This window comes from Scomber scombrus, chromosome 2 (assembly GCF_963691925.1).
Source record: "Scomber scombrus chromosome 2, fScoSco1.1, whole genome shotgun sequence".
In the NCBI taxonomy this organism is placed as follows: Eukaryota; Metazoa; Chordata; class Actinopteri; order Scombriformes; family Scombridae; genus Scomber; species Scomber scombrus.
The window spans coordinates 2,384,474-2,409,914 of record NC_084971.1 but is presented as its reverse complement, the minus strand read 5'-3'; the positions used below and the strand labels follow the sequence as shown (position 1 = coordinate 2,409,914).

The following is a 25,441-nucleotide window of genomic DNA, read 5'->3' as shown; positions in this document are numbered from 1 at the left end:
GGCTTTGGTCAGGTCATTCAGCACCACTGCTCTGTCCGCAAAATGAGGAACAAACTTCCGGTACCAACCCACAAGGCCCAGGAACCCTCTCAGCTTCCTCTTGGTGGTGGGAACAGGAAAAGCATGGATAGCCTCCAGCTTCCCCAGTTGTGGCTTGATCTTCCCAAAGCCAATAATGTAGCCCAGGTACTCCACTTCCCTTCGGGCCACAGCACACTTGTGCGGGTTGATGGTGAGTCCTGCCCCTCTGATTCGCTGAAGGACCTGCTGCAGATGGACCCTGTGCTCCTCCCAGGATTGACTGAAAATAACTACATCATCCAAATATGCAGCAGAGAAGTCACCAACATCTCTCAGGACATGGTCCATCAGTCTCTGGAATGTGGCTGGCGCCCCCTGGAGACCAAATGGCATGACCCTGAACTGATACATACCAAATGGAGTCTTGAAGGCTGTTAGTTCCTTAGCCTCCGGTGCCAAGGCTAACTGCCAATAGCCTTTGCTCAGATCCAGCGTGGTGATGTACTGTGTCTACTGGTCTACTTGCTGGTCTTGGCACTGAGCACAGGAGAGATGGCTTGGTGTGGGTTAAAGCTGGGCAAAATGGCTTGGTGTGACCTAGACCATTACAGTGTAGCACCTAACTTCCTGTTTAGTGAATCTAGGTGGAGGTCTTTTAGCATGGCTTGAGGCTTGAGAAGTGGACTGCCTGTTACTGGAAAATGCTTTCCCTTGTGACTGACCAGACCCCCGTTCACCCCCAATGGACTTACTTGCATGGGCTTGGTAGTTCTCTCGACCCAAGGTGGCATTCCGGCTCCCTTTTCTGGCTGATGTGAAGACCCCTGCCAAACGAGCTGCTTCCTCCGCTGTTCTTTGATCCAGATTTCCAATTCTGGATGAACCATTCTCAGAAATTGTTCCAGGATAATAGTCTGTTATTTCCTCCACAGTTGACTTTTCTGGCTTGACCCATTTAGAGAACAGGTCTTTCAGGCGAACGTACAGCTCTCGTGGTGTCTCACCAGGCTCCATCGTCAGGAAACGGAAACGTCTTCGGTAGGTATCAGGTGTAATTTCATATTTTGCCAAAATTGCTGCTTTGACTTTGTCATAGTTTTCCGAGTCTTTTATGTCCATCAGAACATAGGCACTACAAGCCTTACCAGTGAGCAGCGGGACAAGACGCACAGCCCATCCCTTTTTGGGCCAGCGACATACATGGGCCATTCTCTCAAAAGTGGTCAGAAAATGTTCAATGTCATCCTCTGTGGATAATGGCAGCAATTTGGGTTCCCTATGACCAGGGATTCCCTCCGTGGTCTGAACCCTTGACTCATCCGGCTGATCGCCTCCCCTGGATCATCATCATCCTCATCATCACCAGTCTCTTCCTGAGGCTGGCCTTGATACTGTATGTCACACTCTTGACCGTGGTCGTCTCTCATTACATTTACCTGTTGCTGTATTTGTGAAAATTGATGCTGCACACATTTCCATCTCCGCTCTTGACGAGAGGACTCCTCCATTTCCTGATCTCTCACTGCCTGAGATTGTATGAGAGACTTCACCAGACCTGCTAGCTCCTTCAACTTTCCTTTGGCTGCAACCTCTGCGTCGGTGCCTGCGCCTGGGTCGACTGATGTGCAGGCTTCCTGGTCTGGGTCCTCTTGTTCACCTTTCTTTCCAGCTCTTGTATTCATTTTACTGCAACGTGGGCCCCAGTTTCTTGACAACACTTGTTAGATTGACCATGAGCGGTTGGACGATGCAGCAAAAGAGCAGTCAAAAGGCGATGGTACGGTGCACCAAATCATGGTTGTTTATTCACCAAAACAAAAATGACAAATACAGACAGTGGTACAGGCATGGCAGCATTCCTGATGAGACCTGACCAGCAACAAGGACAGATGGAAACTGGCGCCTTTTATACCCCATCACTGGCTTACTTAATTGGATGTTTCCACTCACAGGTTTATTAACAAAAGATATTATCTCACAGCTGTGTACATACATCTACTGATGCTTAGTCTGGACGCATCCTCAGTGATGTTCCTGGGCTCATAGGGCGTTTCGGGTCTTTCAACATCATACGCCTTCCTCCAGGTGACCCAGCCAGGGCTGATCAGACCCCAGCTTGCGTCCAGGCGGCTAGCTAACTACCATGACTCCATGGCTCCCCTCTTTTGAGCCAAAGCCATCTTGACGCTCTTTCTGCCGCTTCGGTGGTGCTGCGGATGGCTCTCCTCTTTCTCTCTCCCTCGATGCCTAAGCTACTGAAGGCTCTGGCCAATGATCGGGCTGCGAAACCCCTGCATCCAACCTCCACAGGGAAACACCTTGCTCTCCAGCCAGCCTGCTGGCAGTCACTGACCAGTCCCGTGTATTTGGAGAGCTTCCTTTCAAAGGCTTCTTCCAGGCGGTCTTCCCACGGGACTGTCAGCTCCAGCAGCACTGCTTGCTTGGTGGACTCCGAGACAAGAACTATGTCTGGTCGCAGGGTGGTGACAGCAATATGGCTGGGGAACTTAAGCTGGTGTTCGAGATCCACCAACAACTGCCAGTCTCTTGCAGACATGAGAATGCCTGCAGATGTTGTTCGTCTGACAGGAGTTGGGTTGTCTCCAGCTCTGACGAAGGTGATGGATTTCTTGGAGGGACGGAACTGCTTTGCCCACTCCAGGCCTGTGCTGATGGCTTCCACAATGGCCTTAAGCACTTGGTCATGCCTCCACCTGTACCGTCCATCTCCAAGTGCCCTTGTGCAGCAGCTGAGGATGTGTTCCAGGGTTCCTCGCTTGGAGCACAGTGGGCATGGTGGTGTCTCTGCTATGCCCCATGTGTGCAGGTTAGATGGGCTCGGAAGCACGTCATACACTGCCTGGATAAGGAATTTAAGGCGGTGAGGCTCAGATTTCCACAGCTCTGCCCAGGTCACTTTCCTCTCGAACGCGTTCTCCCATCTCGTCCAAGCTCCCTGTTTCTTCATCCCCACTGCCATGCAGGTTCTCGTATCTTCCACTGCTGCTCTCGCCTCCTCCTGGACAAGGTGCCGCCCTTCCTTCCCCCTGGTGTTGATTTGGGGAGTTGGAAAGGAACCTAGCCCTGCTCGGCCTCGTGTGACCACTCCCACCAGGCTCCTTTGGCGCAGCCTTGCATCAGCCTCTCGAACTGCATCCTCTGCCTTCCATTTCCTGCCAGTCCTCACTTGGATCCCTGCCTTAGCCACCTTCGGGTCACTTCAGTCCCTGTACTGAACCACTTCTCTGGCTCTCGATACTTTATATTCCTCCTCCAGGGATTTGAAAGGGAGTTGCAGTTTGTTTGAATTTCCGTAGAGAGCGATGCTGCTCAGGCTCCTTGGTAGGCCAAGCCATCTCCTGAGGTGGTTGCTGACCCTTCTCTCCAAGGTCTCAACTGTCGAGATAGGGACAGCATAGACCAGGAGGGGCCATAGGATCCTGGGAAGAATGCCATGTTGGTAGACCCAGGCTTTAAACTTCCCAGGGAGGCCAGACTTGTCCACGGATTTCAGCCAGCCATCCAACTCAGTGCAGGTTGACTGAATAGATGTAGTGTCTCTGAGAGAGCAGCCATAAACCTTTCCCAGGCTCTTGACTGGTTTCTCTGTGATGGTTGGGATGGCTGTGCCTGTGATGGTGAACCGGAACTTGTCCTCCACCTTCCCTTTTCTCAGCACCATTGATCTGGATTTGATGGGTTTGAAACGCATCCGGGCCCACCCCACAAGCTTCTCGAGCCCTTTCAGAATCCACCGGCAGTCTGGGACTGATTCTGTCATGACTGTGAGGTCATCCATAAATGCCCTGATGGGTGGTTGCCGTTGTCCGGAGTTTGAACGGGGCCCTCTGCACTCTGGTTCAGCAGACTTGGTGAGCATGTTCATGGCTAGGGAGAACAGCGTCACAGAGATAGTACACCCTGTGATGATACCGATCTCCACCTTATGCCAACTGGATGTTAATGCTCCTGAAGAGACCCTCGTGCTGAAGTTGTTGTAATAATCAGCGATGAGGTCTCTACACCTGCTGGGTACGTGGTGTTTCACCAGGGTGAGCTGGACCAACTTGTGTGGAATGGAACCGAAAGCATTTGCCAGATCAAGCCACAGCACTGACAAATTGCCTTTGTTTTCTCTGGCCTCCCGAATAAGCTGTGTCACCACACCGGTATGCTCCAGACATCCTGACATTCCGGAAATGCCTCCTTGCTGGACTGATGTATCGATGTAGGTGTTCTTTGCCAGGTAGGTACACAGCTGCTTGGAAACAGCGCTGAAGAAAATCTTTGCCTCCACACACAGCAGGGAGATGATGCGGAACTGGTCAAGCTGAGTGGACTTTTCCTCCTTTGGGATCCAGACCCCTTCAGCCACTCTCCATTGATCAGGAATCCTCCCCCTTCTCCAGAAGACTTGCAGGATTTTGCACAGACGCAGCAGGAGTTTGGGACAGTTCTTATACACTTTGTATGAAGTGCCACTCGGTCCCGGAGCAGAGCTTGCCCTTGCTTTGCGGACAACCTCCCTGACTTCTGCTAGCTGCAGCTCCGACATGTCGAACTGCATGTCTGGTTCAGGGGGTTCTATGAGGGTGTTACACTCTCCCAACTCCTGCTCTCTTGCGGGGTCGCTGTACGACTGCTTCAGATGTTGATCTATGTCTTCCTGCGGGGAGGCCAGTTTGCCACTGCGCTTCTGCCCCAGCACCAGCACTCCAGGCCTAGCTCCTCCTGCGTCTCACCAGGTGTAACACCTGTGCGTAGTGATGCATCTGCTCCCACCGGGCACTTCATCCTCGCTCGGTGGATCTTTAAGCCATGGATGTTCTTGCAGACTTTAATCACCCAAGACAATATCAGCAGCCTACCCTTACCTAATATTTATCCCTACTGCTGTACTGCTATTTACTCCTCCCCAGAATAAACACAAACCCACTACAATAAATATACATATATACACCAACTACCAAACCCCCCTCTTCCTATCCTAACACTTGGTCTCTCCCGGAACCTTTAAATTGGTGTTCGTACCCCCGGGGACTCTTTTGGCCGAACACTCTGAAGGAGACACCAAAAGGACAGGTAAGAATCCACACAATCCACACAAACAACTCAAACACAGGCAGCAACTTTAACACACTTAATACACACTTTCACATTGCAATATTAAACGCATATTTATGTTGTGTCTGATGAGACAAAGCTCAACATTTCCACTGTTGTCTATCAATTATACACTGGAGGTGCACACACAGTATTATATAATCTAACTCCCTCTCTCCCTCAGGTGAAGCCGATTATCGCACCTGGCAGAAGACAACACCCATCAATCCTCATTTCCCCAATGGTTTAAACTGTTCACCCACATGCTTCACACATTCAATAAAGATCAATGTGCAAGTATGCAATGTGCAAACTACTAATAAAGCGCAACTATCACAATGAAAGTGTCATGTGCCATTATTAAAGTGCCTAATTAAATTGTTTGGTTAAAAGTGACATTAATACAAAGACCCAAATGTGCCATATTTACAAGGCCAAAGCCATCCGTCAGCGCTCTTCGTTACAGAGTAAGTAGCCTAGGCTAACATACATTGTCTCTACAGTTGATAGTGAGACTCTAACCCTCACACTGCTGCCCCCACCCACACAAACTCTGTCCTGTACAGAGGTAAACAGTAAAATAACAGTCAAATCAATCTGTCATATATTTCAGCTGTGGTTAGTGACAATACATTAAAACTTTTTTTCCACATCTTATGTAGCCCACTCAGGTGGAGGCCATTAATTATTATTTTGTCTGCTACTGAAGTGATGCTCTCCTGTTGTGGGAGCTGAAATGGAGAGCATCACTTCAGTAACAGACAAAAGGACCCTGAGCAAACTGCTCACCATCATGGACAATGAAGGTCATCCACTTCACAACACCATCATCCAGCAGAAGAGCATGATCAGCTGGAGACTACGCTCACTGTCATGCAAAACTGACAGACTGAGTAATTCATTTGTCCCCAGAGCCGTACAACTGTACAATCTGGCAATAAAAGGAAAAGAGATAGACTTCTCTGCTTAATCTCCACCTCTGTTTCACTGTTCTGTACCTAACTGTTTTACCTCACTTGTTTACTGGATATGTTAGCCCTTATGCACAAGGCTGCTGGACCTTAAATTTCCCCTAGGGGATCAATAAAGTTTACATCTATCTAATGAAGATACACTTTCTGTGTGCTCAAAAAGACCATCGCTGGTACAACTTAGTCCTTATTTTCTAATTTTATGCACTTAACAATTTGCCTGTCTTGACACAGATAGAGTCTGGACAATGTGGTGGATGCTGGTAAATGGTAAATGGACTGTACTTATATAGCCTTTCTAGTCTTTTCGACCACACAAAATGCTTTACACTACAACTCATTCACACACATTCATACACTGATGGCAGCTACCACGCAGGGTGCCAACCTGCACATCAGGAGGAAACTAACCATTCACTTGCATTCATACAGCAACGGGAGCAATTAGGGGTTAAGTGTCTTGCCCAAGGACACATCGACATGTAGACTGGAGGAGCCGGGAATCGAACCGCCAATCTTCCAATTGGAGGACGACCGCTCTACCTCCTGAGCCACGGCCGCCCCCTGGTGTATCTTTACCGTATCACTAATGGTGGTGGTCCGCTCGTTGTACTAATAAGTGTGCCCAAGTGCTCTTTATCCTATAAATAATCAATTGCTATGCTTATTTTACAGGAAGAGGGAAACCCTCCTGAGCCTGTGGCCTCCACCTCAAGACAAGACAGTCAAGAGATGTAATGAACAACGGGAGGGCTCCTCTGCTTCCTCATGGCAGCAATATTGTGTAGTACAACACATGCAGAGATTATTTTGCATGCCCAGTCAGGGGCCACCCTGAGCCCTCTGATGCAGTTGAACCAGGCTTTAATGATCCCAAATGTAATCTCTATCCTGACCCTGGTTTTTGCAAGGGCCACATTAAACCTTGTTTGTGGCCCTGCACCAGGGTCCGAATAGGGGGCCATTAAGAAGGGCTGGCAGGCATAGCCCCTGTCGCTCAATAACACTCCACTGCACAGCCCTAAAGATAAAAAGGAATGGCTTTGATAAGTACAACAAAATAGAGTTTATGAACATGATTCAAATATTAAATGTTTGTATGTTGTCATACCCTGCTCAAGTTTATGGGACAGTGCAGACTCCCTGAAGATCCAGGAGTCATGTACAGACCCTGGCCACTTTGCCACGAGGCTGGTGACCATCATCTGATGGTCACATGTCATCTGCAGAAGCATTTGGGGTTAACATTAGACAATGTACACTAGAAAAGACTTGAATATAGTTCAACAGTGTTGTGTGGGCCTCTTTGTATATGTGGACAGTTTAATTATGATTTAAAATGATTGATAATATTATTGATAATGAACTAACTGAATGTGAAATGTTTGTGCATTGCAAATAGTTCTGTATTATGTGAACTACCTGACTGTTGAGGCTATGAATGTTTTTCCTATTGACATAGTCCGCCTCATTTCCCCCCAGACTTGCACAGATGGGGATGTGTGTGCAGTCTATTGCACCTATTACCTTAGGGAACCCTGTGAAAGGGACATGCTGCATTCAGTATACAGCTGAGTGAGTGTACATTATGTGTATTTTACATAGCCTATATTATCTTACCTGCTATCACATGAAACTCCTCTTTGATAGAATGTATGGGCAGGTGGCCGGGGAAACACAAATACATCGAGTAGCCCAGTCAGGGCCCTTGCCACTTTATGCGTTTTTGCTGAGGTTTTCAGCGTCGCCAACAGCGTGCATAGAAGTACCTATGAATGAATTTCGTGTCTCGTCTTACGACCCATGCCACTTAACACCATAAGCATTACAATTACAAGAATTACAAAAAATACATTTGATTGATTAGCAGTGGCGGCTGGTGACAAAAATGTTTGGGGGGGCGCAGTTTGATGCCGTTTCAAACAAACCATAGCACCACTTCATACCGCAGCAAAAAAATAAAAATAAGAAAGGAAAACCAATCTAAAAATAACACAACACACTATAATGTTCCCTGGTTTGTCCCAGTATGGTTTCTCTGACCCACAGAGAGAGGAATAAAAAATTATAATTAGACATGATAAAATTCACTCATATCACCTAAAGTTACCAACAGTTAAAGCAGAGTTATCAATAAGGTAATATGCTTAAAAAGAGACACCACCTATGTTTTAGTTATGGTGTCTTCAGTCCTGATTTCACTGTAATCTGTTGCAATACCTAAACATGACAATAGATGGCGCATTAAGCACTATGCACTGCTGTGATTAAGCATAACTTATTTAACTTATTTTAATAATGAAATGTACCCCAAATCAACTGTAATAGTCAAAATTACTTCCATCATTTCTTATCCTGCATTTATGCATTTTAATTTTCTACACTTTATAGTTATGTCTTTTATAAAGTCTTTTTTAACACTTTACAATATTAATAAGAGGAATGCAGCTACTACCTGATCTTTTATATGTCCTGTTGGAGCTGCTGGATGCACCCACTGACTGAATCTATGTTCCTCTTCTGGAGCTTGGCATAGCGGAGGTCCACATGTGGTGAAACAGCAGCAACGCCAAGTCTGCTAAAAACAACCTAGCTCCATGCTATCGTCTCGATGGCTGCAGCTTTCTCAGAGAGATGTTCTAGGTCTCGTTCCCCTGTCGTTGTCCACAACGTTTCGGTGCTGACACTTTGAATCAGCAAGCAGATAAAGCAATAAAAGGAATAACTCACACTGCATCCAGCTAGCCAGTTCCGTTTATCATAAAAATACTGATACTGATTTTATGACCTATATTTGGAATAAAATAAGAGATAAATAAGCAATTAACACAGGGACACAGGATTAAAAGGTGGGGGAAAAGTCGTTTACAAAATCTATGGAAAATCTGTGGAGGTGTCATCGGAATTCTGCTGGTGCATATGTGACGGGGTACAGCTATCAGTGAAATGCAGTTTCCCACTACTGTCGCTTCTACAGACCACAGATGACGACCAGGTGGATTATGGAAGGTTTATTACACACAGTTCCCTCCTGCAACACAGCATACAGCACAGCAAAGGCTTGTGGAAATTATCATCGGCCTCAGGATAATCACAGTGAAGTCCTCTTTTCTCTGTGCAGTTCAATAACAAATAAAATAAAATACACAAATCTCTTCACATAAATCAGAAACAAAAATTACATCCTAGTGTGATCGTATAGTGTATATTGTTATTCCACAAACATAAGTAAAAAAAACCCACATACCCATTATGTGACATAAAATTGATTTTAAGAACACTGTTAACATTTACCATGAGGTAAGTATAAAAATACACTGAATTCAGAGTTAGGTGAATGAATGTGAGCCTTTTAGCTGAACAGGTGACAGCTCACACAGATAAATTATACAATAAAACGTCATGAAAAGTAACATAACAAAATGCACAACATATTACCTGCAACACAGCATACAGCACAGCAATGGCTTGTGAAAATTATCATCGGCCTCAGGATAATCTGAACAACACATTAAATAGAGGTAAGCATTTAAGCTAGTTTAGCATCATTACAAGTCTCCAAAAAGTAGCTTTATGGCTTGACAAATCACAGTAAGTGCTCAAAACAGTTAGCACAAATCTCAATGAATAGATTACACAGCAAAATATGAAATATGAACATCTGAAACCTTTAACAAAATCATTCATTATCCCGGACCATGCAAGAGGACATCTTACCACAGTGAAGTCCTCTTTTCTCTGTGCAGTTCCCACACCAACCACTGCGCTAATAGATGGCAGTGTTGCACCTCTTTTGCCATAATTTACCAAGCACAAATCTACTCCGTTACACATATTCCGTGTGGGCCCGCTCATATGGAATCAGAGTTGGTGCATAATATGTATTCAAATCAGATACTTTGGTACTTGCCATGCTTCATTTGATCTGGACTGTGTTAGTAGTTATCAGTAGATGCAACTCTCACCTTTCACCTGCTTCCTGGTTGTTTTCCAGGTGCAGCATCGCATCACGGGACAGGTGATGGCACTGGAAATGAACACGCTGGCCAGCAACAAAGCTAACATGCTACGAGAAGTGCAGCTCATGAACAGACTTTGCCACCCCAATATACTCAGGTAGGTCACTTTGTATACACTGTGCATCTAAAAAACACACTTTAAACATATAAGGCTGCCTGAAGCTGATATAGTACTGAGTGAGGTTAGATCAGTAACTTTCAGTACTATGGCATGATAGTCATTGAACAAAATCTACAAAGAATCAAAGAAAAAAGATTCAATTGAAAGTGAATAAAGATAAATTGAAACCAACCAACCACTATAACGGAGTAAAACATTTAATTACTATATTCTCATATTTCTAAAGTAATTATCAACTAAATAATAAAGTAAATAATAAATATGGCCACATATTTTGGCAGGTTATGAAGGCTGCATGAAAGAGCATCTGAGCCAATGATGAAAAATATCAAGTATTAGTACAGCTAGTTAGAAATACTCCATTACAAGTTAAAGTCCTACTTAAAGTAAAAGTACTGCAGTATTATGAGCGATGTAGTATGCAGTATTACAGTAAAAGTACTGCAGTATCATGAGCGATGTAGTATGCAGTATTACAGTAAAAGTACTGCAGTATTATGAGCGATGTAGTATGCAGTATTACAGTAAAAGTACTGCAGTATTATGAGTGACGTAGTATGCAGTATTACAGTAAAAGTACTGCAGTATTATGAGTGATGTAGTATGCAGTATTACAGTAAAAGTACTGCAGTATTATGAGTGATGTAGTATGCAGTATTACAGTAAAAGTACTGCAGTATTATGAGTGATGTAGTATGCAGTATTACAGTAAAAGTACTGCAGTATTATAGTGATGTAGTATGCAGTATTACAGTAAAAGTAGTGGTTTGGTCCTCTGACTGATATATTATTATATATGACATCATTAGATTATTAATAGTGAAGCATCAGTGTTAGAGCAGCATGTTACTGTTGTAGCTGCTGGAGGTGGAGCTAGTTTACACTACTTTATATACAGTTAGCTAGTTTAGTCCAGTGGTTCCCAACCTAGGGGTGGGGCCCCTCCAAAGGGTCAGCAGATAAATGTGAGGGGTGGTGAGATGATTCATGGGAGAGGAAAGAAGAAAAAACTAAGTTCTGATACACAAATGTGTTTTCAGTTTCTGGACTTTTTCTCTAATCTTTGATTTTTGCTGAAATATTGGATCATTTGAACATTTATTGAAATGAAATCATGTGAGAAGTTTAAAGGGAAAAATCTCTATTTGGTGGATCTGTTAACAACTCATAGACATCTGAAATGTGAGTCCACCTTTAACAATGTGTATTTTAAAAGCTTGTTATATTATCCATTGTATCAAATCTGCATCTGAAAAGTAACTAAAGCTGTCAAATAAATGTAGTGGAGTAGAAAGTACAATATTTCCCTCTGAAATGTAGAAAGTAGCATCATATGGAAATACCTGAAATACTATTGAAGCGCTTCACTGCTGTTAATGAACACAAGGTGGCGCTGAATCGACACATTTGTACATGTATTGGTTGAATGCAGGCTGTAACAATGAAGGAAGATACTGTGACTGTAGATTCATAAATGATGAAATGTCTTCTTTTAAATCATAGTTTCTCCACCTCTCCTCAGGTTTCTTGGGGTTTGTGTGCACGAGGGTCAACTCCACGCTCTGACTGAGGTAAACCCATCACTCACACCTCTCCTTTTCATTCTGTGTCACGTTTCTAGTGACTCTCACTTTCGCACTGGCCTTTTATTACCTTCACCTGGTTTCATTCATTATCATTATTATTATTATTATTAAGATAATTATAATACAGCTGCTATACAGTGTGTACATCAGTGTGAGTCTGCTTTAATTATTATGCTCCAGTAGTAGTAGACGTTTACAAAAGGAGTCTTCCATACTCATGATGAAAGGTTTACATGGTTACCGTGGAGAGAGAGGTGAACATAGCTGCCCTCACCAGCAGAGGACTCTGTTGACTGCTGAATAGAATCATCTGACTCTACACTTTTTGTGTTTGTGTGTGTTTGTGTGTGTTTGTGTGTGTGTGTGTGTGTATGTGTGTGTGTGTGTGTGTGTGTGTGTGTGTGTGTGTGTGTGTGTGTGGGAGGGGGGTAACTGTCAACCAGTAATCCCATCTCACTGGCCCAGTAAAAAAGTATTTTTGCTGAATTTATATATATTTGAATGTATATGTATATATGTATATATATATATATGCATGTGTATATGTAAGTGTAGGTATGGGTGTATTTATTCTATATATATATATTAGTACTATGGTTAATCAAGAGTATTTTGGGAATACTTCTTTCTAAATTATGTGGATACACTCTTAATAGGTGCAAGTGTGAATGCAAATTTGGGTGTGTGTGTATGTGTGTGTATATGTGTATGCGCAAATTGTTTTATATGAGTGTATGTATGTGTGGAAGTAGGTGTGCCCATACATACAATGTTTAGGTATGTGAACTATAACTCTTCTTTTCTGCTACATTTAATTAATGTATTTATTTATTTGAACTTTTCCTTATTGCAGACTGTTATGGGCAGATGTTATATATTTGTTTTCAATTCAAAACATCAAACAAAGCTTTGAAAAAAAAAGTCCTATTGTAACATAAGAATGAACTGAATATCTGTATAAAGGTGTAACTCCTTATTTAAAGCCTATATGTTTATTTATACTTGATGTTACTCTGGTGTGTGTGTGTGTGTGTGTGTGTGTGTGTGTGTGTGTGTGTGTGTGTGTGTGTGTGTGTGTGTGTGTGTGTGTGTGTAGGACTTTGGTCTGGATGTGGAGACATTTGAGAACATGGTTGGTGATTGTCCACCAGCATTCTTAAGCCTGGCCGTCACCTGCTGTAATGTAAGTGTAACTCATGACTGTTATTGTGTTAGTCAATGTTTCACACACTTTCACTCTTCTTTGACATCATCATGGACTGTTGGATCTCTCTGAGGATTCATAATTACTGACAGTCATAATGATGTTATTTTCAGATGAGTGCAGAGAGGCGTCCCTCCTTCTCTGACATTGTCTTCACACTGGAGAGCATGGAGAGAGGAGAAGAGGAAGAGAAGCCCATTGCACTTGGTAAAAAGATCAAATAAAGATTTTTTATTTAGTCACTTGTAGATTTGATACTTTTTATACCTTTGATTCTGATTATCCAGAGGGTGCACGTCATTTTACAGTAACTGCACAGATGTGATGCTACCACCTATAACCACTGTCCAGACTTTTCTCTTTTCATATTCCACATGAGCTGAGGAGTGTGCAACACTGAGAACAAAACTGAAACAGTGAAGGTCTTGAAACTAAGTTTAACCCAGAGCCCCTTTTTAAGAAAAGGCCCCAAGATCAGATGATAAAGCAGGGGACATGAAATATGATCTAGGCCAGAAGTAGGCAAATAGCGGCCTGTGGGCCAAATGTGTCCCTGCAGAAAAAAAAAAGTCCCAAATTCTGACATTAATCTAATATCATTTTTCACAAATCTACAAATAGCAATATAATCACAAGCCTCCTGTAAATCCTAATTATTGTCATATATCCTTGTTACATCTAATACTGCCCCCACACCAGCAGAGACATTAAAACTGTCTAAGGTCCAATAAACCTTCCAGAAATTAAAGCTTAATATGTGAATTCAACAACTTTTGGCAGAGGAAGAGAAATGCTGTGTTGATGCCAGTTTCCCTTTTAGATACAATCTTTAACAGTGTTGTAGATCTGTTTTATTGTTAAATACATTTTTAAAAATAAACATATAAACCTGAGTTTCCACTGCATAGATTAACGCCCCAGTTTCATGTACTTGAAGGCTTGACACATGCCTGCCTTCAGACATGAACTCTTCATGTCAGGTTTTCCCCTTCAGAGATGATATACTTCAAGGCTGACTCATATGCAGAATAGTGTTGAATACCAAACCAGACCCAGCAACTGTCAGCAACTCAGCAAGTTGCAGGTACTCCCCCCCCCCCCCCGGGAAGTACCTGTTACAACCCTGGATGTTAGAATGTGTCTGTGAAAATGAAAATATCTCCAAACCTCATTCAAGGGGAAAGTTTGGGAAATTTGTGAGTTTGGGCTATATAAGTACACATGCTGTGACTCGTCGCTAAATCCTCAAGTCTGACAGTGAAATGCTGATATGAGAGTAATAACTGGATCAACTTTACACCTGCTGCAGTTTCCATCGATTCTTTTTTAACTTAAAATGGAATACTGTTTTGTCCATTTTGTCCATTTTTTTGTGTGTGTTTGTGTGTGTGGGAGGGGGGTAACTGTCAACCAGTAATCCCATCTCACTGGCCCAGTAAAAAAGTATTTTTGCTGAATTTATATATATTTGAATGTATATGTATATATGTATATATATATATATGCATGTGTATATGTAAGTGTAGGTATGGGTGTATTTATTCTATATATATATTAGTACTATGGTTAATCAAGAGTATTTTGGGAATACTTCTTTCTAAATTATGTGGATACACTCTTAATAGGTGCAAGTGTGAATGCAAATTTGGGTGTGTGTGTATGTGTGTGTATATGTGTATGCGCAAATTGTTTTATATGAGTGTATGTATGTGTGGAAGTAGGTTTGCCCATACATACAATGTTTAGGTATGTGAACTATAACTCTTCTTTTCTGCTACATTTAATTAATGTATTTATTTATTTGAACTTTTCCTTATTGCAGACTGTTATGGGCAGATGTTATATATTTGTTTTCAATTCAAAACATCAAACAAAGCTTTGAAAAAAAAGTCCTATTGTAACATAAGAATGAACTGAATATCTGTATAAAGGTGTAACTCCTTATTTAAAGCCTATATGTTTATTTATACTTGATGTTACTCTGGTGTGTGTGTGTGTGTGTGTGTGTGTGTGTGTGTGTGTGTGTGTGTGTGTGTGTGTGTGTGTGCGAGAGAGAGAGAGAGAGAGAGAGAGATAAAGAGGCTGATATTTGATGCTTTGGGGGATTTAAAGGAAGAAACTTTTGGGGCTTGTCATGTAGATTCTTTATTTTTGCACTTGAGTTTGGAGCGCTTTGCAGTAAAACAGCAGGCTTTTACTAGATGGTGCTTTATTTAAATCTGTGCTACTGGTGTTTAATGTGTGTGAGTGTGTCTGTGTGCTTCTGGCCTGACAAGCGACACACCTTTTACCCTTTAACATCCACTCCCCTTCACATGTATCTTGCGTGTGTGTGTGTGCGTGTGTGTTTGTGTGTGCGGGTGTGTACATGTGCATTTTGATTACACTGTTGTAACTTAAAAAGTGGCATGTGAAGAAGGTATGAATATTTATTGTACAGATCATTCCACACACTGTGTGTGTTTGTGCTTTTTGGGAAAAAGGTAGAGTGATGGATACTTGCAGGATCATTTTTATCCCATCATTTCTGATGTTAAACCATGGTTCTCCTTCATTTCCATCTTCTGTTCTTCTACAACTAGAAACCTGCGTGCAATAATCTGGTAATAAACAATTATGGTTGTGCATAATTCCCTCTGCTGTTTTTATTCTTTTTGAAACATTCACTAAAGTGTAGAACTCCAACTGGGATGTTCTTTTATTAAACTAACAGAATAAAGTTGAGAGGCAGGAACTATGACTAATGACTCGTGTAGAGTCATTAATCAGTTCCAACCACACCAATTAACAATTTTTCAAAATGTCAATTAAATTGTAATTAGTGATCAATGTGGTCAGACATAATTGAAGTAACTACACAATTTAAAATATTCTTAAATGATGTTAGACTATGATTAAAAGTTCAATTTGAAAGAAAAACAGTAAAAAACAAAACAAAATGTTAATTAACTAAATGAACAAATTGTTAATTAAGTAATCAAGAATGATTGAAACTCATACTATATTGTTTTCTGATTCTGGTTTTACTTGAGTTCATTTTTAGGTCATCCTATAAACTTTAATCCAAAAGTTTTTTTTTTTTTGTGGTGGTGTTTCTAATATATATTAGAGGAATGAACCTTAATCTCCCATTCAAGTACGACTTCAGCTCTCTGCTGTCGTTTATCAGACTTGATTAATGAATGCTACCAGTGTGTGGCAAACTGAAGCCTTACACTGTATTGGTTCTTTGATTGAAAAAGCTGTTTAAAAAGTCAAAGGTCCTGGACTGTGACTACAGCAGTTCAGCAAGAAAAAGTTAATCACTGATCTTAAAACTTGGTCATGTGCGCCACTAATGACCAGCAGAAGTTAAACATTGTGCAGATTTGATTAAATCTACAGAGCAAATCAGTTTTCGGTGTGTTTTGTTTAAAACTCAAACGACAAAGCCTCTTGAATTCATTACCACTCTGATTCCATACATGAAGTAGAAGATAACATTTAACTCAAGTAAACAATGCTCATCACTGCAAGTACAACAAAACCATCACAATTACTTCAAGCAAGCATTACATTGTAGATAAGCAATATTTTAAGCTGCTTTGCCCGCAGTGTCCCATCCACCAATGCTATGTTTAAACAACCACAGCACACTGGTTAGGCCTAAGGTACAACAACACATACCTGAAACAGACACTGACAAACACCCATTTGATTTCTATTACAATGAAATCAGGAGATTAATGGAAGAAATTACTAATTGGAAGCAGAGAGAAAGATAGGATTAAAAATAAGGAGGCTCCCACTAAAATCGATGATATGATTTCCGCCATTGGCTTCTTCTACACTGCAAAGGTTGCATAGGCTCATGGATAATGTAATATTCTTATCTGTCAAGCAAAATTACGGACAAAATGTGGTTTCTCAGAAGTGAGGTTGAAGTAATTAAACCTGGTGGTAATGATATAAACATATAGGATTGTTACAGAATCCTGTGTTTCTAGGTCAAGTTGAAATAGGAAGAGAGAATGAGGAAAATACTCAGTAAGTCCTCAGTCTCGCCCATCCTGTGCTCCATCCTGCTAATCACCGTGCAGTGTGCATACAGATGTGACCTGCCCTCATTTATAGAAATCATCACCTCTGCAGCTGCAGTAGCTTTTAACTTCACAAAGGTAGATAGCATAGAGACCACTGTTTCAGATATGTCCTGTCACTGAGCTTTCCTACCCTTATTCATAACTGTCACCAGCTCTGCAGCAAGTTTCCTTTCTAAAAGTCAGATACCACACAGACATATTTCTTTTTGTGCTGCAGCTCCTATCTGTTTTACATCAAAGCCAGCAGTTAAAGTGAACCCCACTCTGGTTGAGAGCTCATTCATGATACCTCATCATCACACAACATCAGGTTGGTCATAAGTTCTCAGTCTGGACTCAATTCTGTTTATAGTGACACAGAGCATTTTAGGAACACAGAACAAATGCAGTTCCATTTTCTGTCCATAGGGGGATCACAGTTCATTGTGCAGTTGGAAAGAAATGCTGCCTTTTCTTGTAAATGTATACATGATAGACATTCAAATTGTAAAAACTGAACAGTTTTAACTGAACAGGCCAGGATTCAGTTTCAGTTTCACTGTGATGTTCACAGTTCAATAACTGTAGGTGTGGTTTGCTGCTCTGAGACATAAAGAGCAGAACAGCAGCAGAGAGACTGAAAGGTCTGGCATCTGCACTCTGTACCATGGCCAGCCATTACTACTCCTTTGGTAAGTCATTGTGATATTACTCAGCTGTTGTCAAAATACACTCCAAGATATATAGCACCCAACTACTCAAATTTTACCATTTCCTCTCAGCTCTTTGTTAATATTATGAAACCTGATTATCAAAACATTACTATTCATCTACAGGTATGGTGGGTGCTATAACACAGTCAGTGAGTGTATTTTTGGAAGTATTGAGCAATATATGTTTATATTTAATTGCAATCCAGATGTAGCATGACAATGAATGTTAAAAAATGAACAAATATTGTTTACTGAATATTTCCGTTTTCATGTTGCAGGTTAAATGTAACTAGCTTAACAGGGAAGGCTAATCGAGTAACTGTGGCCAGTCCAGATGGCTCCAACAATAGTGTGTCTTGGGTGTTGAACAGTGTAAATATTTCTTTTAAAGCAGAGATTACAGCTAAAATGTTGGAAAGATAACATTAGAAGAGAATGTATTGGATTGGATTGCACTGTGTATGTAACATATCTCCTACAGAGGTATGTAACATCTGTAGGAATGCAGGAGAAGTTCCTCTGGAGGTGGGAGTTGAAGATCTCATGAACGGGGGCCTCCATCAAACTTATGTTAACTATCCATCAGTGTTTCAGAGAAGTGGAAAAACTTTCCTATTTTTCAACTGACTCCTGTTGTCCAGAGCCATGGCTCCTCCTTACATACCAGATGCTAAATGCAGAACCAGCACTGTAGCTGTATTCTGCAAGGCTCCTGTACAGAGAGTGTTCATAACACAGACTTATGCTGAGTTAATCCAAAGATGCACACATTCTCACACATGATATTTTACACCCTCAAACCTAAGACATAGTACAATGACTTTCTACTAAAGTACACAGTATATCTCTAATAAATTACACAAAATTGACAGCCATGACTTCAACAAAAGACAAAAGGAACTTGTCAAGTGTCAAATAACATAAGAGGTATGGTGTGTTCAAATAGAATTACAAAGAATTCATATGAACTAACTTCACCCACTGCACCCATGTTAGATCATTATCAATATGTTCCACTAGTAGTTTTTGAGTGTGTAACCTACTGTGCACAACAATATGCAGTCAGTTTCTGCTCCTTCAGAAACTGCCCCTTACTTTTGAAATTTAAAACAGATGAAGGAACATGTTGGACTCAATGTGCAAGAGATCACTTTGTTATGCACAGAAATGAATAAAAATGAAAGCTTTTGAATACCAATAATCTCATGTAATGTTATTTATTCTTCCATTCAGGACAAAATCATGAGGTGCTGAGGATAGTGATGATGGGGAAGACTGGAGTTGGAAAGAGTGCCTCTGGAAACACCATCCTGGGAAGACGATACTTTGAATCAAAGTTCAGTGCTAAGTCTATGACTGTAGACTGTTCTAAGGGCAGCAGTGAGGTTGATGGACAACAGGTTGCTGTTATTGACACTCCGGGCCTGTTTGATACCAGGTTTGGCATGGATAGAACAACTAAAGATGTGACCCAGTGCATCTCTTATGCTGCTCCTGGACCCCATGTCTTCCTGGTGGTCATCAGACTGGGAAGATACACAGAGGAGGAAATGAAGACAGTGCAGAAGATTCAAGAAATCTTTGGTCAGGCTGCAGACAAATACAGCATGGTGCTCTTTACTGGTGGTGATCTTCTTGAAGGTACCACTATTGAGGAGTTCTTGGATGAAAGTTCAGACCTGCAGGAACTTGTATCCAGATGTAACGGCCAGTATCATGTCTTCAATAATAAGCTGAAGGATCGTACTCAGGTCACTGAGCTGCTCCAGAAGATCATAAATATAATCCAGAAGAACGGAGGAAGCCACTACACCAATCAGATGTTCCAAGAGGCTGAGAGGGCAGTCGAAGAGGAGAAACAACGTATCCTCAAAGAGAAAGAAAAACAAAGACGCAGAGAACAAAAAGAACAGGAGAGAAAATTACAGGAAAAATATGAAAAACAGATGGAGAGAAGGTATGCCCGACTCCAGGCTGAGAGAGAGAGGGAGATGAGAGAGAGAGAGGAGGAAAGAATGAGGGAAAGGTGGGAGAGGGAGAGGGAGAGGGATAGAGAGAGGCAGGAAAGAGAAGCAGCAAGGGAGAGAGAGAGAGAGGAGAGAGAGAGAGAAATTGCAAATATGCAGAGACGTCTAGAGGAAGAACGTGAAAGAGAACTGGAAGAGGAAAGAGAAAGGCTGAGAAGGCAAAGACAGCAGCAGGATGATGACCCGTGTACAATTCTCTGATTTGGTTATACTGTTATTCTTTGTATTTGTGTGCTACTCAGCTGATGTGAAATAAACAATCTTTAAATTCAAAATTTCTTCCTTTCATTATTCATACATTTTAGCACCAACATGCATCTCTCATCTTTTACCATATGAACACTGTTGGCCTCTCAGGTTAGCAGAAGTCTGTTAATAGTTTCCAAAGTTCAGACTAACCCTTCAAACTGTATTTAGTTGATATCAACTACTGAGCTGTAACAAACCCTCTGAATCATATACTTGAAAACAACATGAACTAACTTAAAATCTGGGTTTTCTTTCATCTCCACTGATTTATATTTACCTTGTATCTTGTATTTATTTTCAGTTTTTCTTTTCTAATGTCATAGAATGACTACTATTCATCAAATATTGTGTGATTTACTTATAATTTAATGCTTTTAAAGCATCTTATAAAGAACTTTGAATTGACTTTGTGCAAATATCCTATAGAAATAAACTTCTTAATAACATGATGTACAACATATGTACTACTATTAAGAAAATGAATGAAATAATCCTGTGAATAAAAAAAGTAGAATAAAATGATCCAGAAAGAGAAAAATCTCAAAAATATGTAAAAAGTATGAATTAGGAGAATGGGTACACATTCTTTTTCTATATATATATATGTATACATCTGATTGATAATACAGCCAGACTGTGATACATAACATATTTTAACATGTGCTCTTTGATACAATAATGTTTAAATGAACAATATTTATGAAATATAACTTCACGTTCATGCTCTTGTGCTGCTGATTACAAAGTAAGTAATATATTACTTATACTTGATAAATATCCACCAGATTAACAAAAAGACTCCACACACTCAGTTTCAGATTTGTAAATCTTTCCTGTTTGTGAAAACTGGTCCTGTGGACCTGGTCTGATGTGGTCTCACTCCTGGTGGTCTTAGGCCTCCTGGCATGAAAACATCTGTGTTATTGTGTTAGTTTCTATAAACACACCTTTTCAGTTTTGGCTGTTGTATACGTAACTGATAACAGCAATGTATTGATTTAATTCACAATGATGTCTTTGACAAAACACTTTATTCTCCTTTCAACAGACATCTAGATATCTGGCACACATCTGCCACCAACAATAAAGCAATAAAACCCTCTGAATTATATAATTGAAAAAAAAATGAACTAACTTAAATATCTAGGACACATTTACTATATATATATATATATATATATATATATATATATATATATATATATATATATATATATATATATATATATACACATCTGATTGATAATACATCCAGACTGTGACACATAACATATTTTAACATGTGCTCTTTGATACAAAATGAACAATATTTATGAAATATAACTTCACGTTCATGCTCTTGTGCTGCTGATTACAAAGTAAGTAATGTATTACTTATACTTGATAAATATTCACCAGATTAACAAGAATACTCCACACACTCATTAAAACACAGTTATATATATATATATATGTATATTAAACTGGTCTTGTGGACCTGGTCTGATGTGGTCTCACTTCTGGCTCTCTTAGGCTTGTAGTGCAAAATGTGTTGGTCTGAGCTCTTAGTTACATTGTGTGAAACATAAAAATTATGCAAGAAGAGTGAAAATTAAGCACAAATACAGGTAAGAATACAAGAATGATTTGACTACTCTGCTAATAGGAGCTTATTTTGTCTATATAAGGACATCCATTTGCTGCACCATGAAGAGAGCACTGTGCTGAACAGAGAAGTTGAAAGAAGTTGAGTTATGACTCAAAAGCTTAAAATAAGAAGAATTTCACAACAGCAGAGATTGAAATAATTGTTTCAGAGGTGGAAGCCAGAAAAGACACACTTTACCATAGCGTGTCCTCCAGAGTGACAATGTTAATGCTGCAATAACTGAAGCAGTGAATACTGTGTCCCCTGAGGCTCAGACAGTGGCACAAGTAAAACCATAAACCATAAAAAATAGGGAAACAGGAGAAAGCCAAGGAGCACCAGATCTGACAGCCCAGGATGAGAGACTGGCTACAATTATTTGACAGTTATCATAAAGAGGAATTGTTCAAGGAATGAGGGAGAATGTGATGATATCCACCAAGAACTGTAACTTCTTGTATCTTTTGTAATTAACGAGTGCAATTCAATCAGAACAAACTTTTATTGAAATGAAAATAGCATTGCTTCTGGCAAAAGTGAATTAATTAGGCTAAGAATATAATTTGTAGGCCCAGATGATGCAATAGAAAACATTAATGAAACAATGGAACAGTGTTGGTAGGCATGGTTTAAGCACAGGTTTTTGTGCGTACGCACTGAATGAAGCCCATTGTCTGCAGTTCTTGAAAAAGTTCTGCCATTTCTTGTAAGTGAAAGACAGATGGAGTGCAAGGTTTGAGGTTTACAGTTAATGAAGGGACTTTCTGGAAATGGAGAGAGGTGGTACTGTATTTAGTTTCACTTTCATTATGACACTAGTGTAGCTTGTGGGAGTGGTTTGGTGCATAGAGATGCTTTTAAGGAGCTGCAGCAGATACACTCTGAACTCTGTGTCGTTACTTCAGCTGCAGCATCAACTCTGCATTCTTGAACCTAAACATAGACGGCAACTATTACAATCCAAACATGGCGAGCAACTCTGGTAAGTCACAGTACAATTATTTTATCTTGGTATAACAGTGAACATATGATATAGTTGTATGTAGACAGACTAACACTGCTATTGACATATAGTTGGTAGAACAGCCTGAACTGAGAGAGAGAGAGAGAGAGAGAGAGAGAGAGAGAGAGAGAGAGAGAGAGAGAGAGAGAGAGAGAGAGAGAGAGAGAGAGAGAGAGAGAGAGAGAGAGAGAGAGAGAGAGAGAGAGAGAGAGAGAGTAGGGCGTTTTGTATGTGTTTGGTCAGGTCTCAGACAATAGTAAGACTATGCGCAATGGATGTGTGAAACTTTATATCCAATAAATAAAACTTAAAGGTGATATTAGTATATTAGTATATTATTACGTTATTACGTTAGTAAAGGTTTTTTTTCCTTATTGGCAAAAAAGTTGTTACGTTATTGGTCTAAAAATGTTATTACGTCATTGGCATGTTATTACGTTATCATCTTATTACATTATTGGCTGCTACATGATGTTACAGAAACAAACTCGTCCTCATAAGAAAAAACAACAGTATAGGTCTAACATTCAGGCCAACCAAAACAACAGGTTTAATGAACTGTTGCCTCTTCCTGTAAATGGTCATGACTAGATCATGGAGAGCCAGCCACAGAAGTTTATGAGTGAATTTGTGAATCTTGGAAAAATTCTGCCAACGAAAGGTTGTCAATTTCCCACACTGTAAAAACTGTTGGTTTGTAGAAGACATTAATTGATTCACAATCCCCCAGCTCCTTATTTGTCTTTCAATGCAGATGAATAGATTTTTTCTTTTCTTACATACATGTTACACATTCTTCTACACAGGATATGACAGAACCAATAATAAGGAGCTGAGGATAGTGATGGTGGGGAAAACTGGAATTGGAAAGAGTGCCACTGGAAACACCATCCTGGGAAGACAGTGCTTTGTATCAAAGTTCAGTGCTAAGTCTATGACTGTAGACTGTTCTAAGGGCAAAGGTGAGGTGTTTGGACAACAGGTTGCTGTTATTGATACCCCGGGCCTGTTTGATACCAGGTTTGGCATGGATAGAACAACTAAAGATGTGACCCAGTGCATCACTTATGCTGCTCCTGGACCCCATGTCTTCCTGGTGGTCATCAGACTGGGAAGATACACAGAGGAGGAAATGAAGACGGTGAACAAGATTCAAGAAATCTTTGGTGAGGCTGCAGACAGATACAGCATGGTGCTCTTTACTGGTGGTGATCTTCTTGAAAGTACCACTATTGAGGAGTTCTTGGATGAAAGTTCAGACCTGCAGGAACTTGTATCCAGATGTAATGGCCAGTATCATGTCTTCAATAATCAGCTGAAGGATCGTACTCAGGTCACTGAGCTGCTCCAGAAGATCAGAAATATAGTCCAGAAGAACGGAGGAAGCCACTACACCAATCAGATGTTCCAAGAGGCTGAGAGGGCAGTCGAAGAGGAGAAACAACGTATCCTCAAAGAGAAAGAAAAAGAAATACGTAGAGAACAAGAAGAGCTGGAGAGGAAAATACAGGAAAAATATGAAAAACAGATGGAGAAAATGAATGCCAAAGTCCAGGCTGAGAGAGAGAGGGAGAGGAAGGAGAGAGAGGAGGAGAGGAAAAGGGACAAGGAGGAGGTGAATGAGGAGAGGAAGAGGGAAAGGGAGGAGAGAGAGGCAGAGAGAAAGAGAGAGAAAGAGGAGAGAGAAAGAGAGATGGCAAACATGAAGGAACAGTGTGACAGAGAGCTCAAAGAGAAAAAAGAAAGGTTACAGCAAAGACATGAAGAGGAGGCCAGAAAGAATGCTGAGGACATGAATCCTTGGCTAAAAAGTTTGAAACAGATAGGTGACGGATTTGTAAACATTGGCAAGGGATTTTTAGGATTGTTTAGGTGGTAAGAAGAACAATCAGTGTTCTCATATTCAGGTAGTTCATCTAAAGACACACTTCACACTCATTGATCTAAATGAATGATTTAGCTCATTGTATTTGAGGTAAAGCTCTACTGTAGATTAGTAAGGCTAAGTCATCATATCACAGTTCTCATGTCTTCTTTTCCTCTTCACATGTATTTTTGAAAATGTTCTTAATAGTCTTTACAATTCATGGTAATAAATGCTTTAAATGTGTCTTTACGGTTTCATTTTCATTTAACCATGGTACTTACCTCTGATGGTTGATTACCTTTGATGTGGTGCCACCTAGTGGGTGAATTGGGTAAATTAATATTTCCATCAGTAACTAATGATTGCTTCTTTATGGTCACTCTGGTTTACTTGTTTGTATTATAACTTTTCTTTGATTCACTAAAGGAGAAGCTTGACAGAGAAGTTATAGAGGAAAGACAAAGGTTGAGGGAAGGCTATGAAAAGTCAGCTAGACAATCATCAGTTCAGTGAAATCATTTTTCATTGTTCATTACATCAGTGGATCAATTTCAACTTCAATCATAATATCGAGTTTATTATTAGTCTCATAATATATAGTTGGTATATTCAAAACCTTCTAGTCCAACTTCTAATAATTACATGTTGACTTTAAATCTGCTACTGTGTGTTCATTAAGCTCATTACATTAACTTTATTCTAGAACATGATCAGTCAGTTACTATATAAATGTTTTTCCCTGAATGCATTGTGTTCAAATATTTCAGAAATCTTTTAGTTCTTCACTTATTGTAGTTTGAAAATCATTGAGTTTAATTACAGTTTGTGTTTTCTACTGTATGCATGTATGTCTGATGAGTTGAGTTCAG

The 25,441-nt window shown here is 40.5% G+C and overlaps 2 protein-coding genes and 1 pseudogene across 2 annotated transcripts; 2 read left to right on the top strand and 1 right to left on the bottom strand.

Annotated features, from left to right (window-relative positions):
* Positions 1-2,088: 2,088 nt before the first annotated feature.
* Positions 2,089-7,782, bottom strand: LOC133998361 (uncharacterized; annotated as a pseudogene).
* A 2,265-nt stretch (positions 7,783-10,047) lies between these two features.
* On the top strand, positions 10,048-20,027 carry LOC133997977 (GTPase IMAP family member 9-like). The gene is made up of 4 exons (XM_062437720.1): positions 10,048-10,211; positions 11,758-11,806; positions 13,139-13,232; positions 19,033-20,027. The coding sequence occupies exons 1-4, from the start codon at positions 10,048-10,050 to the stop codon at positions 20,025-20,027; spliced, it is 1,302 nt and encodes a 433-aa protein (XP_062293704.1).
* Positions 20,028-22,647: 2,620 nt separating this feature from the next.
* LOC133997822 (GTPase IMAP family member 4-like) lies at positions 22,648-24,584 on the top strand. The gene is made up of 2 exons (XM_062437538.1): positions 22,648-22,684; positions 23,512-24,584. The coding sequence occupies exons 1-2, from the start codon at positions 22,669-22,671 to the stop codon at positions 24,582-24,584; spliced, it is 1,089 nt and encodes a 362-aa protein (XP_062293522.1). The 5' UTR covers positions 22,648-22,668.
* Positions 24,585-25,441: the final 857 nt, after the last annotated feature.

Excerpts from the sequence above, each read along its gene's own strand:
- LOC133997977 (XM_062437720.1), top strand. The coding sequence starts at position 10,048 with ATGCAACTCTCACCTTTCACCTGCTTCCTGGTTGTTTTCCAGGTGCAG. Across the intron at positions 10,212-11,757 it reads TGCCACCCCAATATACTCAG|GTTTCTTGGGGTTTGTGTGC; the intron begins GTAGGTCACTTT and ends ACCTCTCCTCAG. Across the intron at positions 13,233-19,032 it reads AGAGAAGCCCATTGCACTTG|GACAAAATCATGAGGTGCTG; the intron begins GTAAAAAGATCA and ends TCTTCCATTCAG.